Genomic DNA, 17,838 nt, shown 5'->3' with positions numbered 1-17,838 from the left:
CTAGTTCGACGCCTCTTGGAATTGCGATAAGATGAAGGCTAGTGTGGTACACTGTGAGTCACATCACGCCCACGTGCTTCTGTGAAGAATTTTATAATCTACACTGCAAATGCCGCTCCCCCCGATCGGTTTGTGTAATGTGATGCAACAATTCACATTCACGGAGTGCATACGGGCAAAAGCAACAACACAAACGCGAGAAAGCCATATGATCGTCACACACCAACGAGCACCGTACAGAAAAACACATAAAAAACGCTCACAAAACGCACGCACACATGAGGTTCGATCGCGAATAGCTCGTCAAACCGGTCTACGGTCACGCACACACACGCTCTCGCGCGCAGCAAACAATCGATCAAAACACAACACACGCACGCATTTCGATTCGTTCGTCACACACACGCCACGCAAACACGGTTTGACCTACAAAGCTTCTAGAAAGATGCTACTCCGTAGGACGATTTAAGACACGCAAAATGCGCATTTTTTGTGCGGCCTTCTACCTTTGCTTTTGTACACTTTTACTACGCAAAAACAGTCGAAATAAACCGATCGATCGAAGAAGTATGGGACACAAACATCTAACGCCAACAACACACCGCGGATGCTGATCGCGAAGTGACAGGTGAGATGCTTACCGCGTAAACAAGTGAGACAGAGAGAGCGAGCGAGCGAGCTACGCCGCTCTCTGAGCGAACGATTTTGAACCGCTCACGCACGCGCTCCTACTGTATTGCTCTCTCGCTTGCTCCCACAGTCAGCTGCTGGTGGCGTTTGAAATGTCATGTAAAATCCATCCCCTCCCCGCCCCTCCCCGAGGGGACTGTTAGTGGAACTATGGGATCATTTCATCAACGAGCGTGGTTTAATAGGAATTGTCGCTTCATGACGATCCGGACATCCGAAGCACCGAAAATAAGAAAAATATCGTTAGCGAAACTCATCTCACCATGGAATGAGGGGCCGTACTGGGCGAGGGAGGTCGTAATGATTATACGGTGCGGGGTGATTCTAGTGACGGTCCCTAAGACTCTGTTATCACCCGCCACTGCTCGCGACTTGTAATAAATGTGCTTCATTATTTCGGTTACGTTTTTATGGCCGCGAAAACGAGCCAACAAAATCTTGCTACACGCGCACGCAGATAGAACACAGAACACCACCACCAAAACGACGCATCAACGCAAAGTGTCGAGTTGTTAGTTTTATTTTTACGACATCTCAACCCCGAAATAGGCGCGCGTCATCTGCCTCCGCCGAGGACGACCTGAACCTCCACCGACAAAAGTACTCAAAAATCGTCCTGCGCGTGTGTTTGTGTGTGTAGGTAAGTCAAATTGGTACACGGGACAGTACGACACAGATAAGAACGATTGTATTTTGTCTTCTCCTGCTACAAACGCTCTCTAATCATCTCGGTTTTGTTTTCTTCTAGCTACCTTGTCACGGGTTGACAGTTGTCTCATTTGTCAGTGTATGAGTAGGCTTTGTCAATCGAATAGTGCGTGCGTCTGGAAAGTAAGAAAAATCGCTGTCCTGAAAAGGAGTTTCCCGGTGTTTGTGGGTCAACAACCGGTACGGGAGTATTGTTTTAGTGCGCTAATGGAATAGTGCGACGAAAAAGAAAAACATTCTTTTTTAACACGATTATGTGCTGTACTTTTTACGCCTTACAGATTTGGGCAGATGATTCTGGTTTACTAAAAAATTGCACCCAGCACTGTTCTGTTTTGGAGAGACGCAAAAAAGCGACGTGAGTTGGAAAAGAAATTTCGAGTCCTTGTTGACGGATGTGCGCGCAATCAAAACAAACCCAACTCGGTCGGCTGCAGGCAGGTTTGATTTTAATCTAATAAAATTGCCGCTTGCCCGAGCACATCCCCACGGGGGCATCCGACACGGGTTGGCCGGTGTGACCGACACACGCAGTGTATTTATTTCTGTTTTTTGTTGTTATTGCTTTCCAGCCCAAAACCTGTCACCAACAGTGAGATCCCGGACGGAAGGACTCGCCGTACTGCAAGCAGCACAATAATACATCGGCCACCGGGTCCACTCGGCTCTCTTCAGCCCAATCACAACCACTTCCAGGACAAACGCCCAACGCAGGCATAATGAACCCGAACTATGTGAAAAAGTGTGCCGACTTTTTGCAAAACATACCGGCCCACAAGCTGGCCGCAACCAATATTGCTGCTACCGGTGTTGCTGCTGTTGCCTCAACCGATCCTTCCTGTCCCGCCGCCGGTGCCCCGCAGCAACCGCAATCGAAGCCCGAATCGATCGGCAACAGAGCTTTTGGGGCTAGAAAAACGCCCCAAAGACCGGGTGCTGGTGGTGGTGTCGTGGGGATGACGAAGCGTCCCGTTTGGCGTCACCCCGCAGCCGGTCCGGTGGCTCCCTTTCCCCGCCCCCAGCAGCCAGCGCACGCAAGCGAGCAGCAAAAGTTCGTGCGGAGCTGCTGTCCGTCACGCCGGCCCGATACGTCGGCCCGCCCGGGACGGGCACGGGTGGATTGTCGGTGGGACGCGCAGGGTGGGAAACATACTCCAACCCCGCAGCCCACTTTACCGCCCACCGGAGAGATGAGTGCCGGCCCGATACAGGAAGGTCGAGGCGACGCAGATAACGTCAATCACCGGGACGGCATTGGACAGACGAGCGTGGAATGCCAGGACCGTCAACCGCCGTCCTGGTCCGGAATGCTGTCCCAGGCTCATCCTCTCCCGGCTGTCAGCGGACAGCGGAAGGTAAGGCTCCCGCATCCTTCCCGGTGCGATTATTCTTTCCACTAACTTTGGAGCCTTCCCCAAAAACTAGCCGAGAGAGAGAGGGCAGACGAGCGGGCTCCCAAAAATGTCGCCCCGGTCTGTAACGAGATAACGATGATTTCGTTAACTGTTATTTGGGTAACACAGGGTTTTTGCGCAAAAGCGACTCGAGGATACCTGGCGTACCTTCATCGAAAAGGCTGATGCTTTTTTTATCTTGTTTGCCAAATTTTTACTACCACTTCGCTTTGGTGTTTCGGTCTGTCCCTTTCTTTAGAATGTTTTTCCAATTTTCACATTCCAATACACAGGTAGGAAGGGGAAGCGTTTTGAGGGAAAAAACCCCAGCAGGAATAGAATCTATGCGCCTGGCGAAATGGATTAGCCGTGTTTGCTGAGGGATGAGCTAATGTTTTTAGTGCGACACGGGCATACACGCACAAATAATTCTCCTTTTTGTCGGTGGAGATGGTTTTGCCATCGACCTCGGAACGAAAACTAATCCACGCCATCAATCTGCGTTGACTATTTTTATTTGTTTTCGTGGTGTAGCCACTGCAGAGTTTTTCTCTTACACAGTTTATCTTAATCGTCTTTTTCTCTTTATTACTCCTCAGGATCGGCAACCAGCTGCAGAGTGTGACGAGTTTACCGATTGCTCTTCCGTCGATAACAACAACGCGCTACATGCAGAGGGTGAACCAACGAACCGAAAGGCAGACAGCAAACTGTTTCAATTCCATCCACTAAGAACGGTGCAATTTCTCTGTCTGGAATTGACGAACAAACTTCGAGCGCTGGGACCAGGTAATTCGCTAGCGGCTACTTATTGGGCGCACCTTCATTTTTAATGTCCAACTCATCACAGACCGAGGTGTGAAAGTAGCCTTCAAAACCATCATCATCCATCGTGGAACAACCGGTGTTAGTGTCAGCCAGTTCCTTTCCGAATCTTATTCAAAGCCCCGCCTGACAGGTGACATTAATCGATGTCAATATCTGTCTTACCACAAAAAAATTATTCGGGTTCAAGCCCTTCTCGTCTGGGTGAGTTGCCACCCGCTACACTTCATCCGTGGGCCGCCGTGACCCAACCACGATTAAGCGATGCAACAACCCAACAAAAATGACAGCATTATTCATAATAATAATAATGAAAAATATTTACGCTCACCTTACCCTCCCGGTGACCAAAGAGGGTCTTAGAGGCAAGGCCATCGCAACGACGATATTTGCCGGGTGCTAGCCTTCTAGCGACAGACGATGATGGCTTCATTTGGGAGGCCCTGGTACCCTCAATTAACATCGGTCACGGTCGGAAGGTTAATAATAATGCCTACTTAGTCCGGTACGCGTGCGTTCGGTTGGAAAAACATTGAGCCCGGGGGGAGGGAAGTGAAATTCCACTAAAAAGCACTCGCAGGCCGAGGTTCGGGAAACTCAATTTCCCGGAATTGCGTGAAAGTTAGAAGGACAATGAATTGCACCACCACGCTTCGAACGCAATCATTAATTTTGTGTTGTCTGGGTACGGATTCCGTTGTTTTTTGTTTTTTGGTTCTTAACATTATTTTTCGGTGTCATTATAGTTAAAAACAATGGGCCCATCTGCGGGACCCAGTGAGTTTGAGGGTAAACCTCAGCAAAATAGTCACCTAATCGACTTGCGGCAAACGAACGAAAAAGAAAAACAACAACATGGTTCGGGTGTATCCTTCGGGTTGACAACGACAAATAGTTGCTCGGAGGGAGAGCCCTCGCCGTTGCTCAACAGTTTTCCGTCGCTATCGGGGCGCTTTGATCAATCGAAAGTCATGCCCGGAAGGAGAGGAGCTCGGTCACGGTTTCAGGCGAAAGGGTTGCATGGGAATAACTATTAATTTCCGTTTCATTGCTTGTTACACAAAGGCTAATGGAGTTTTTAGCTTTGTTTATTTAGCGCTTGGTGTGAAACCGTTCTTAGTGTTTCCTTTTTTTGGCGGGGAAAATGCTTTTAACCGATTTAACGCGATGGTTTTATGCCGTACAAATTGTTTTAACTTGATCAGTTAGCTTATTATATTTTTTTCGATTTTAAACCCAGACATCCGTGTCTGAATGTCCTGGTCCTTTTTGTTTGTGCCCAAAGGCTTTTGGGCAGCCTTTGCAGACAAATTGTGGTCGAGTTTAAAACAATTCTTAACCGATCAGCACCGCAACCCGTTCAATTTCCCCCGTACAAACCCCTTTCTTTGCTGGCCGCAGTGAGGCAAACGGGGGCAGCAAAATGGCGTGCAGTGTGCAGAAATAATGAAAAAATAATTATATTGATTTCAATTTTCATTATAATATGCAAATCGCCCGCATCCGGCTCGTTCGGGTCCGGGTTTTGGGGTCGTTCGATCCGCTTCGGCTGTGTGTAGCTTCCGTGTGTAGCGGGTTTCGGGCTGGCTGAGTGGCCACCGTACACAGACACTCAACTTCAACAATGCCCCGCTGTGCTTGTGTCCTTGTGTCCGACCCGTCTTCTGAGCCCGGGCACATTGTCGGTCCACTCGGAACGGTCGCAAAAACGCACCTCCAGCAAAAGGTTAGAGCGCATCATCCCGTCGACTTCGGTCCGGGTAAACCACATCCAACCTAACCAACCAACCAGCTAACAACGGCTTACCCTACTGGACCCTTCCCTAATCCCCCACCCACCGCTGCCTAATGAGCGATGGATAATGCTTCAAGGCTTTAATTAGAGTTTAATGCAAGAATAACATCCATTCCCGTGAGTGGAACTTCACCCCCCCCTCCCCCTCCCACGCTGTGTGGCACCACGGGAGACACACCGGACACAGAAGTGGTTTATACTGTGACCGCGCTAGCACACCGGATTCCCTCCCCGGAGCATGCGGTTCAGTTGACGGGGTTATATTTTCCGACCATTTTGCCATTTTGCTCACCAACTCCGACACCTTTTGTCCGCCCCTTCCCACGCGAGATGACCTGTGAAAGACAACATGCTGCCCGGTGAAACGAGCGAGAAAATTAGTTCCTCCGGTAAAAAGCGGGAAACCCATTTTCGAGCACAATTTACTCGCGACACTTACGACGACGCCCTCGTGCGGGGACCGTCGTGACCAACCTTTTAGCATCCTGATGCCCGGAGTCGAGTTGCCCGTTGCATTAGCAATGAGACAAACATGACGATGTCGTCCACCGTGCAGGTGCTGATGTGGTGATGTGGAGTGGATTTAATTGCACTCTTTCCCGATATTTAAATGCAGTTGGTGATTAACACTTCGCCTGTCCGTCTGCCTGTTGGATCCTCTTTTGAGTGACTTTTGTTTTCGTTTTTTGCACTTTCAGAGCATCGCTCGCTGTACAAAATAGGCAAGGAGCTGTCGATTGTGGTTCGGTTCTTATCGCACCAGCAGCAAACGGATCCACCGGAAGCGACCGTTAAGGTAAGTGGGAAGGGTGATTGCTCGTTTGCGTATTTGCCCGTCAAGCTTCTCGGCAGGTAATTGAGCAGCAAACGGGATACAACAATCGGATGTTTTAGTTTAAGTGCTGCTAGAAAACGGGGGTCGGGGCTCAGCCAATTCAATTCACCGAAAGGACAACACCATTAAAAGACTCTCGTCTGCACTTTTCACACCTTACAACATAATCAAACTTAAAAGTGTGCCTTGTTGGGCGAATCCCCCTCAAACGCTAAACGGTGATTATTGATGCAATTTCCATTCCTGCCTTTTATGAGACCCACATTTATGGAGGGAAATAAAACTGCGCTTCCTGCTTCCATATTTGCTCTCCGATTTATAGCATTCCAAAGCCTTTAAAGCCTCAGCCTCAGGTTGGGCACACCCTCCAATACAAGGTTGAAATTTATCATCGAAATCAGGCCAAAATCGGGTCGGGTTGGTTTATGGGCAAAGTTTCGGTGGCAACCATTCCCTGGGGACGATCGATTGTTCGCAGTCAGTGTAATTAAAAGCTTAAGCAGCGTTTAAAAATGGGCTCGGCGCGGAATGCTCATGCCATCCGCGGTCGCTTGCGCGGAGCTCATAAAATTGAAGAAACATTTGCTCGTATATTTCCCGCGCGGTGGTGTGCTGTTCATCTTTCATTTCCGCTTCCTCATTCCAGGGAACCCTTTAAAATCTTATTTTCGTGCCTTCCTTTTCAGCAGCAGCCCCCCGTTTGCGACGCTTTGATGGGAGAATGTAAAAATACATAAAACAAACCACTAACTAACACCGCATGTCACAGGCAGGCAAAGAAAGGTGGAACGGTGGGGACGTGCGTTGGTTGTGACTGTGTACCCTTCCCCCCGTCCGATCGAGAATGCAGATTAGTGGAAGGGGGAGAACAAGGGAGGACTGTCGCTAAATCGCTAAACTTTCTCCGCACCATTTTGCGACAGCCAAGGCGTGGCACATAAACTGAACCACACACACACACCGACAGGTCCCCTATTCTCCTCTCCCCGCACGCGTGTGTGTTTGTGTGCATCCAAGGACACTTGCCAGAGGGCTCACCCGTGGTAGCTACGCGGCGCAGGGAGGCAGCAAGTCAGAGAGCAAAAGTCAATTCTAATTAATTTTATGATTTTATTAAGCCTCGGTTAACTTCTACACCATTAACGAGAGTGAACGAGCGAGGGAATGGGTGAGCGGGAGACAGTGAAAGTTTTTACTGTCTTCCTAGCCAAACCCCTTTTCGTCCCTGCAGTTCTGTGCTGTTCTCCTGGGGGGAAGGAGCCACAGAATTGTAGCATTGTAGCTTGGCCTCGTTTTGCAGTATTCGGGATGACTGTGTATAGGTAACAGTTTAATAGCAAATCTCAGTGCCAGTGTGTGTGTATGTGTGTTTGTCTTCATGCTAACCCAGGGGCATGGTGATGCGTGTGCTTCCTCCCATTAAGTGGTGCCCGGGTTTTATCACCTTCGTGTAATACGGTTACGAAAGTCATCAGGAGCAGTAGTAACAGGCAGCGCCATCTGGTTGAGTAGTTACTTTTAGCAGTGCTTCGCAGTGGCACTTGGTAAAGATGGTTTATGTACCGGATTCCTTTATTTTCTCATTTTGCCATCATTCTGCAATTGATTTCCCTTTTTGCTTGCTTTTGCACACTTCATACAAACTATGGAAAAATATAATTACCCTTCCTGTTGTTTTTGCGCTCGGTAACGCGTTCCCTTTGGCGATTTAAAAGTATTTCCCTTTGCAATATCATTAAAAGAAAAAAACAGAAACCAACCCAGAACAAAAGAAAGAAACTATAAATTAAATGAGCAAAACTTATGCTCTGCTTTCTCTTTGTTTCTCTCTCTCACACACACTCACACAAACAAATAATGATGCAAAACGTAAACTCCGCCCTTGTGCGGTGGAGCGGCGCGTGACTCTAACGTTAAAGAAAGCGCCAAAGTCCAAAGCAAAAATACAATGAAATATTAATTATGTAAAGTAGCTTTCACAAGAATAAATTATTTGTACTTAATCAACGACGGTACGGGACCGTTCCCAGTGGCAGGCGAAAAAAGGAAAGAAACTGACTGGCCAGTGGTCGTTGTTCCGGGAACAACACGAACGGAAAAGGAAACAACAGCGCGCGCACACACGCACAGAAAAAGCCAAACACCACATCCTGTCCTTTACGGACGTCCGACAGAAAAGAAAACGCCCACCACCCGACTAGCCGACCCATCGGGGGGCGACCACTGACAAAAATGTATGACCGGTGGATCCCGATGGCGCAAAAAAGTGGACGAAGCGGAGGACGCGAAGGAAGCGATTTTTGTTTTTCAGCTGCCATTTTTCTGTATCTATTTCTTTTGTACTCTTCCCCCCCTTTGCCAACCCATCCCGGGGCCCAGCGTGACCAAACACCGGTGCGATGATAATGAGTGAATGAATTATTAGCAGTTGATGCGCCTGCTGTCCGCTTGGTTTTGTTGTGTTATTTTTAAAGTCTCGCGTTTTACGCTCTTATTTTGCTCGATCGGGAAAGGGCGTGAGGCTCCATTAAACACAGGCCCTCGAATTTAAAGCTTGAAGGTTTCATGTGGCCTCCCCTTCCCCTTCTTCTGCCCCGTCCGACCGTCCGGATGTCCGTGTCTTTTCCGCCGTCCGCCTGACCGATCTGACCTCGCGCACCGGACAGGCGGACAGTGTGCTGACGTTTGCGGCTATTAACGTGTCAGCGTAAAAATATGGCTCAGGGGCGTATCCGCACTCTTTCGCTTTTTCCCAGGGCCGCAACTGTGTACGGCGCGCGAGGGCGTACTAAGGGCTCCCCCATGCTAAGGGGGCCAGAGCGCGAAGAGGACGCGACCGTTTCAAGTGGGCGGCATGGTACTTGATTTGGTAGTTAAAATATTTAAAAATAATTGATTTATCGATTTATCGGTTCACTGACGGTTCGACCCCGGTAGCATCATAATGCGTAGGAGAGAGAGATAGAAAGAGGGAGAGAGAGCGAGGCGCACCAAATGGGTGGAATCGCTTCGATAGGTTCACTCAATGCTCAACCGTCCTGTGAAATGTCGGAAAAATGTAAAACTCTTTTTTGTTGTGTTTTGCAAACAACACAGCTCGTTGCGTTCATTTCACGTAAACTTCTACCGAAGCAGAACGATGCAACTTTATTCGGGAAGTGTGCGTTGGACAGTCAGTGGCCTTTGGCTGGTTGGAATACTATATATTGGTCGTTACGGACAAGCTTTCCCCATCGGGCCCAAGTACCTGGAATAATATATTTGTAAAGTTTCACGTCAATGGTTAGCACACTCGTGCTGTTTATTGGAGCTTTCAGGCGTTCTACAAGAGCGTGAAATCTGTATGTAAACGCCTAACATTATGCAATCCACGTTACAGTAACTGCCGCTTAACGTCGTATGGGAGCGTTTTTAAACACAATCGAACGATCGAGTTCTTGTGCAGACCTGATTGTTTATTTCCGGAATGGCGCAATCTCTGCGCCAATAGATTGTTTAGTTTTGCTCCCAGTGCAGTGCCAAGCGTACGGTTACTTTCACTTTAATGCAGCACCCATTGCTGTGTTGCCGAGGGGCTCAAGTGTATCCGGCATGCTCAACAGTCAATCGATCGATCGAAAACACGAGCCTACAAAAGAAAGGAGCGATTCTCCGCACTCACACACACACAAACACGCACCCTGGGGACGTTGTTTCATGTTGGTGCAGTTTTCACGGACCAATCGCCGGTATAAGAGCTGCTGTGTGTAAGTGTGTGTGTGTGTATGTACACCCTAGAGGTGTCCTACTGCGCAGAGCCTTGCGAAACTCCCCTGCACCATACATACCCCGGGGTACTAAATTATGTAAACGACTTCAGGAAAACTATTACCATTCCAAAATATGAAACATCCTACTTTTCGGGCGCCGGTTTCGTAGGCAAAGTAATGGGGCAAAAGCTCTCCCTTGATCCACACACACACACACACAAGGTTCGAGCGAAAATCCGGACCACGGCAAATGCCGAACTTGAAACACACCGTTGCCGCCCAAACCGAGCACTAAAGGGGGCTAAACATAGCCCTAAACCCGGGCAGCTAAGTTTGCTTTTGTACGGCCGGCAATCGATAAACATTTATCATCCCTTCGACCGGTGTTCCGGTGGCAAAGTTTGGTTGCTCCGGGACGGCACAACTTCGATACACGCACCCCAGTGCTGGTGGCTGGTGAAACCGTACCGTACCGAACCCGCAATGCCAGCGGTGCCCGTGAGCTCTAAATCAGTCGCTGCTCTTCCGCTCCACTCCAAACCGGAAGCAAGCATCAAGCAGAGAGTGCCTCCAACGCCGCGTGCCACACGCTTATTTGCCCTCGAGAGCACATCACTAGAAACGGATCAGCTCTGTTCGGATGGGACAGCATTCCGAAGCAGGGGGGGTAGGGATCCCGTCGCCCCGAAAGCCCCAAGATCTGTTGAGTTGTTTTCTGCGAAAAAGTTATCACTTTGTGTCAATACGGCGCTCGATCCCATACCAGAACCGAAGGGATAAGAAGGCACACTACACACAGGAGAGGATGCGGCCGTGCACTGGCTACTACTCGTGATTGCACGTGTGTCTCGTGATGGCACTCCAGTACTGAACTCCTTCTTCCACTTTGCCCGCTGGCCTAATCTTCGTCGTTAGAGAGGACTCGTCGGAGAAAGCGCAGGCTGGAGCATGTTTGAACAAAAACACACACGACCCGACTCACTGCCGAAAGGGGTTGGGAGTCCTCTTCAAAACACGCCACGCCGTGTTGCAGCACCGGGCAAGTAAAGTCTCCTGACAAGGTTGTTTACCAGCAGGGGGCGCACACCACCAATGGGGCGTTGGAGTGCGGCACATCTTCACCCACACAGCGCGTGTAGAACAAGGGGGCGCTAGTCGCGCAACGGATAATGGCATCGAGGGCGATTGGTGAAGTTAACAACCTAAATAATGGCAGTAACAGCAAACACCATTTCGCAGCTACAAAACAATTGATCGATACAGACGTGTGTGTGTGTGTGTGTTTGCAGGAACTTTTATGTGTGTGCTCACCGGAGGAGGCATGCTTCAAGGACCCGTTCAGTACTCGAGCCGGTCTTTTTATAAGCCGTCGGATTGTTTGGTAAAGAGCTGCCACTGCTGCTGCTGCTGCTGCGATGGAAAGCTTGTCCGTACTTGAGCAAGTACCGCCGACATACATTCAACATGTCTCCATGGCTCGGTACAAAACCTGTAAAGTTTCGTTGAAGAACTTTCCACTGCCGAGCGCACGAGCCGTTCGGTGTACCAAGTTCTACCGAACCATTTGCAACAAAATGTCCCCGGAACTTGGGCGTTTGCAAGGTGGGGCTTGGATCGAACGGAATAGATTGTTGTGTGAACGTGGTACCGACGGTAGAGTTTTCACAACTTTTCTGCAGGTAAATCGCTACCGCAAACCGCGTCGAACGGTAGCGCTTCCGAAAGTTGGTTTGAGGAACGAACGAGTGGTTGTGTACGCATTGTAAGCGAAACTACGCGCGGTAGGCATCTGCCGGTGTGGGTTAGCTTCGAGTGGACTTGAAGCGCCCAACATCGATAGATCGGTGGCAAGTAATCGGTAAGCTCCGGGAGCTTTATAGTTCAACGGGTGTATGTAAAGGGGCCTCACTCTCTACAGCAAATCCTTCGTGGTGCCCCGGGGGGAAAGAGGCAGAGCAGTGTACTTCACGTGTATGGCTCCCGAGAGGATTCCGAACCCGAAACCGGGTGGTGAGCACGGTCGTCAATATATTAACGGAGGCATATTTTATCCTTTCCAAAGACTGAGCGAGAGCAAGAGGAAGGCGGAGTACATGTTCATCGGCTTTTGCCTGCCACTGTACAAGTAGTATTACCATTCTTCACCCGGGACAGGGGCAAATGTGTCCATTTGAACTTTGAAGAAGCTGTGTACACTCGGGGTCTTAAACGATGCGGCACGAAAGGGACGCATAAATTCAATACATGCCTTTTTTCACCGTTTGTTAGTGTGTGTGTGTGTGTGTATGTAGTAGAAAAGGGTCGACTCCTGGAAGGATATTCATGAGCATGTGAGAATATTCCATAATCTCTGCCAAACTACCCTTTTTTACTCGACCATCGCCCGAACAGTGAGCGTCCGGAAGGGAATCCAGCTTCGATGATGAGTTTTTATTTTTCGAAGTAAAGTATAGCAGAGAGAGAAAGAGAGACAAGAAGAGTGTATTTCCAGGAGAATGGGGGAATCAGCGAGCTACAAAATGGTATTTACAGTCCGTCTTTTTGAAGTGCTAGACCACTTACGGCCTTATTTGCCGCGCCCCTCAAGTGATTTTCCAACAACGCTTCGATAAGGATTCGAAAGCGGAACCCACAGCAAAACCATCCACAGCCGCTTTGCCGTGATGGATTTGGATCAACACATGGCACACCCAACCATTGGCACTCCTGTGCGCTAAGCATTGGATCCGGTCGATGCACGGATTAGGTCGTTCCTAACGAGCGCATGCCAGCTCGGTAACGTACTTGAGTGGCCTGGGCGAGAGAAATATCTACTGCCATAAATCTTTCACTCATTTTGGCATCAATTTCCGACCTGTTTTGGGGGGGCAGTGGTTGGAGCTCTGCAGGCACCACACCTTCAGACTACGAATGCGACTTTGATGACGCAGCGCCCTCTAACGTAAGAAAGCGCCCTCTACATGCAAACACACCCTCAATAGCAAACGGTAAGCCTCATTACCCTGTCATCCGGACACATCAATCAAACGTGAAATTGTTTGGAAATCAACTGTCGAACGAATTTTGATGTTCGTTCCCGTTGACTTCCCACGCCGAAAACACACACACTGCTTTCTCCAATACTCTGACGTCTTTGGTTGCGAGCAACAGCAGCCATGGACGTCGTGTACCTGTGCTGTAATGCTTAAGCTCCGGAGACATATGAACCACATCCAGCGGGTGGCATTTTGCACACGGCACAAAGGGAGAAGGCCAAACCGCAACCAGAACCATCCGACCGCGGGGTGTTGCGCTGTGTGTTCCAGAAGTTTTGTAGATTTATGGGCCTCGCACCGCTTGCGCTACTGCTGCACTCCTCGTATTTCCTGGCCGTTCCCAAAAGGGACTCATTATTTTCGGGCATAACAAAACAGCTCACTCTTTCGGGGCAGACGGAACAGTTGAACAGGGATATTCGATACTCACCGCCCGAAAACACGATGGGCAGAGGGAGCTCGTAAAGGACGCCCCAAAACACCGAAACCGATACCTGTCGTACTGCTCACCACCCTTGAACCGCTCGCACGTGTGTTTTTGTGAACGTGAGATATGAAAAGCTCCAACGCGCTCGTGCGTCCATCTGGACCGGGATATATTTCAAAGACGTGCCTCAATCTTTACTGCCATTCGGGCAGCCTCCTCCTGACCCAGTTGCACGTGGTTCGTAAATGGTTAAAAATGGTATCGAAGCCTGGGCCTGGGCGCAATGAAACCCCAAGAACCAACTCCCGAGCATCAAGAATCAAGATCTTCTTACAACGGCAGCAGCATCCCGGGCAAAAAAGGCATATATTATCGTATATATTTTGTCACGGGAATGATTGATGGGAATCCCTTTACCTCTCACGAACAAGAGCAGTACACACACACACACACACACACGCACAGAGAGGGAAAGGCAATCAAGTCGTTTTGCCGCGTAACGCCCAAATAGCAACCACGGAGCAACATTGCCTGCTTTTTCCCGAGCGCGCCCGTGCGTGCGTATGTGTGTGTGGGGTGTGATTGTACAATAAATCATGCCACTCCAGGGGCGCCACCAACTGGGCGAGAAGAAGCTGTACACCTGCACACAAGGATCAAAGTGTGTGTAATGCCGGGGTGGCGGGTTGCCGTTGGAAATAAAGCCCTCATGCGATCGTTTCATCCGCAAAAAAGTCGCTTCGCGGGCCTACCTTTTTACGTTATTACCTGTGTTTGCAAGGCTGCGATAAGATGACGAGAGAGAGAGAGAGAGAGAGCCTTTTCATGGCTGAGGGTTTTTTTTCCTTTTTCGAAAAACCTTTAAGGTTTCGCACGAATAGAACGACACCCATCCCAAACTAGGATGGGAAGCTTTTAATTGCCTACATTCAGGCGCCGCGCTCAAATCGACACCAGATTGTTTCCGACTGATCCAATCTATTCGTGCTAAATAAATAATTTACGCTTTCTTTTCTCTTCCTCTTTTTTTTGCAACGCTCGGACACACCCACAGGATGGCACGGACCGGACGCAAGACAAACCCGAATGCCCGTAAGTATAATTACCATCAGTTTTCCTTCGATTCTCTACCCACCACCATCGGGGGTCTTTCTTTTCGTTTCAGTTGTGCTACACCGTTGTAGTTTTTGTTCATTTCATCCGCAAATGTACTTTTTTGTTATACTTTCTGGGTGGGCTACGCTGCCCCACCGCCGCCATGGCTCATTAGAGAAGGAGCGTACGGGGCCGGGCGCCATTATTATCTCGCAACCATATCGTCCTCCTTTCGCGCTGGCTCCCAACCGCCAGCGAGAAAGCAAAATTGTACCGATTGGTTCCGCCTTTGCCTTTGCCGAACAAAGCTGCTGGTTGCTCTCTCTATGTGTGTGTGTGTATTTGTCTGATGGGGTGAAACAAATCGTGAAACACGAGAAAGAAGAAAGAAGCGCGCGGGACAGCCGGGACGAATATTAGCAACAATCCAGTGTCCATCGTTATTGTTCGAAGCAGCAATGGTGGTGGTGGTTCGTTCCCTGGGATATTTCATCCGATCATTAAACGGTTCTGTTTGCCACCCACCAATCCCCCCCCCCTCGTTCTGTTCCATCCCCTTCCCCCCGCACCACAATCCAGTGCGAAGCCATCGTTTAGATGATAGAATGAAAAATCTTTTCCTATGTCTTTTTTCCACTTTTCTTGCGAGCACAAATAAGACCGACTCTGGTCCGCTCGTTCTTGATGCTCGTTCCTTGCTCGTTGTTTACTCCCCTCCCCTTTTCACCTTCACCCTTCTCATTCCTTGCTCGTGCGGTGGAAGGACGCGTGAATGTGAAGGTTTCAAATTAATCGCCAGCATTAAATCATCGTCCATCGTTTTCGTTCGGCGAAGCGCGCAGCTAAATGAATCCTCATTAGATACATCGAAATATCTTATTTACGTTCGCCATTTTCTTTGCAAAAACCGTTTCCCTTCTATCCTTCAGGGGGTTCTTTTTTTCCCTATCTCTTTCTCCCTTTTTGTCTCTGTGCTGCGTTTAACGATAACGGGGTGTATTTATAATATTCCCGCACCCGCGAGGGCCCACCAAGCACAAGGAGTATGTGTATGTGGGTTTTCGGACAGAAAGGATCACAGACAGAGCAGACAGAGCAGACCGTATTTGCCTTCTCCGCTTCCTCACACACACACACACACACACTGGGAGCACTGGCACTGGTCCCTCAGGTCCCATTTTGTCGTTTTTGCAATTCCCGCAATGGAGTTCCGCTTTCGTCGCCTACTGACTTGACTGTGTTTGTACTATTTGTCAAAACTCGGCGCCTCTCCCCCTCCCCCCGGTCCCGCTGGAACCCCCGGGGCTGGCAGTATTTTGTCCATCCGTTCTGAGCCGCTGCCATACTTACCGGAGGACTAATTCTTAGTAGGAACTGGCGCCAGCCCGCCCGCCCTTCCTAGCCGTGTTTGTGGCGTTTCGGTGCGAGTGTTCGGTTGTACGGGGTGTGGGATAAAACTTTTTCGTCACAATCATAATAATTATTTCTTCCGTACCGTTTCTGCTCGCTCTCTCCATCATTCTCATGCTTCATGCTTCTTCAACTGTCTGTTTTTTGTTTCTCTCTCTCTCTGCCTTTAGGAACTGTCAGCTGCTGCAGCGAAACTGGCAGGACGATCGGGACCGGCACGCCCAGGAAAGCGCCCAGTTAACGGAGCAGATTAATTATCTGCAGGTAATTAGTTTCTTTTAAGGCTCATCGTTCCGCTGCTCTAGTTGCTCTCCCCTCTGTCCAACGGTTTGCTGTCCAACGGTATTTTTGTCCTGTGTTTATAGAACAGAAGACTTCTTTTTTGCTTCTATGTGTGTGTGGGTTTATCGTTGCCACCCAAGAGAGTACTGCCCGGTACGGTTTTAGGTTAGGAAAATTTATCATTTTTCTTTCTTCGTCCAACACTGTTGACCACCGTGAGCTGCAGGATGACTCACCGCGAGCTGCGATAGCGCGCGCGCGTGTGTGTGTTAAGCTGTGTGTTAGAAAGCGAAACGAAAACGCTTAACCCTGGGATATGGAATCTTCGGGCGCTCTCCTTCCGAAGCTTCAGCAAGTCGCACGGAATGAACACGCTTTTCGGTACGCTTCACGATACTATAAAATTTTATTTCCCCATCCCCTGCTTGCAAAGCTGCTCTCCTCAGCTCTCGATCCAAACGCTCCACATAGCGGCAAAAGGTCAGGAACGACTTTCGCACCTTTTTTTTTTGCTCCCAAAGCTTCGCCAGATCGGAAAAGGGCCGCCAACGAGAAAGGCGATACGCTTAAGTTAGCACAATTTATTCATTGTCCGATTATCTGCAACGGGGGGCGCGCGATGGCTTATCTAAAGCCGGCGTTGAACCGTGAGCATAGTTGCCCCCCTGGGTTGTTGCAAAAACCCGTGTACCGTGTAGATGCAATCACTGTCTCGCGGGCTCGCGCTCGGGGCAATCGTTATTTTACGAGGGAGATGGGGGCGTTATGGGGTGGGGAGACGGTGCAAAACTATGGGCGCAACTTTCAGGCTCGATTTGTGTGTGCACGGGAGAGCGGAGATCGGCGCGGGAGGATCGGATGTTGCATTAAAATGGGGCACGGGGCTATAAATTAAACTAGCGGCCATTAATGAAGTTTTGTGCCGCGCTTTACCTTTTACACCTTTTTTTGCCTGCTTGCTTGCTTGCTTGCTTGCTTGCTTGCTTGGTGTGCATCGTTATTGCGTTTACAGTGCAGGAAGTTGTTGCAGCAAGGTTGGAGATGCATTCCTTTGCGAGGAGGTGGTAAAATGTTGATGCTTACCTGTAACGATACAAATTGCAAACAGGTAAAACCGCGTTAGTCTTTCGATCTATAAGATATTACATTTTTTGTAGATGTTTTTGGATTACAAGATGCTCAATTCTTTCACTTTGTTTATACGTTTAAGCAAAAATCATTAGAAATCATTTCAGTGTATCGTTGTTTGAACTTCAACTAAAGAAAATCATAATTTTATGCCGCCTAGTAGCGAAATTGTTTAAAAATGTAATTTTGTTCTGAAAATTGCATACATTTAGGCGTATTATTTGAACGAAACTTGATGTTCGTGGCATACATTCAAATTGAAAGGTTTTTTTATTATTTTTTATATACATAGAATAAACACACATTTTCAGTTGAAGTATGATTTTTAACCCCCTTCCCAGCCATTTCCTGTAAACCACAGCCATGCTTCTTTACACGGAAGCAAGTTCATCATACGGCGCGAGGAGCAGCACAACTTCACACACAACTTCACCGTCAGAAACTCGCGAAGGAGGAAATTAATTA

At 48.9% G+C, this 17,838-nt stretch overlaps 2 protein-coding genes across 24 annotated transcripts in view; one reads left to right on the top strand and one right to left on the bottom strand.

Annotated features, from left to right (window-relative positions):
* The window catches only part of LOC120898101 (glucose transporter type 1), a 177,612-nt gene that overhangs the window by 103,210 nt on the left and 56,564 nt on the right, over positions 1-17,838 (bottom strand). For 14 of the 19 annotated variants that reach the window (XR_005738621.1, XR_005738620.1, XM_040303477.1 and 11 more), the window contains exon 1: positions 507-624. The exons of 4 other annotated variants lie outside the window; for them this stretch is intronic. The gene's annotated coding sequence lies outside the window, so the exon portion shown is untranslated. Of the gene's footprint in view, positions 1-430; positions 625-17,838 lie in introns of those variants that run through there. One more of the 19 variants, XM_040303467.1, reaches the window with a different exon arrangement.
* LOC120898103 overlaps positions 1,452-17,838 on the top strand; it is a 40,358-nt gene continuing 23,971 nt past the window's right edge. For 2 of the 5 annotated variants that reach the window (XM_040303486.1, XM_040303490.1), the window contains exons 1-7: positions 1,452-1,578; positions 1,680-1,839; positions 1,971-2,753; positions 3,392-3,581; positions 6,111-6,208; positions 14,513-14,550; positions 16,134-16,227. In XM_040303486.1, coding sequence (XP_040159420.1) covers positions 2,118-2,753; positions 3,392-3,581; positions 6,111-6,208; positions 14,513-14,550; positions 16,134-16,227 — 1,056 coding nt within the window. In that variant the 5' untranslated portion in view covers positions 1,452-1,578; positions 1,680-1,839; positions 1,971-2,117. The remainder of the gene's footprint in view (positions 1,579-1,679; positions 1,840-1,970; positions 2,754-3,391; positions 3,582-6,110; positions 6,209-14,512; positions 14,551-16,133; positions 16,228-17,838) is intronic. The other 3 variants (XM_040303488.1, XM_040303489.1, XM_040303487.1) reach the window with 3 other exon arrangements.

Source organism: Anopheles arabiensis, chromosome 2, assembly GCF_016920715.1.
Source record: "Anopheles arabiensis isolate DONGOLA chromosome 2, AaraD3, whole genome shotgun sequence".
Taxonomy (NCBI): Eukaryota; Metazoa; Arthropoda; class Insecta; order Diptera; family Culicidae; genus Anopheles; species Anopheles arabiensis.
This window is presented reverse-complemented; position numbering and strand designations above follow the sequence as displayed.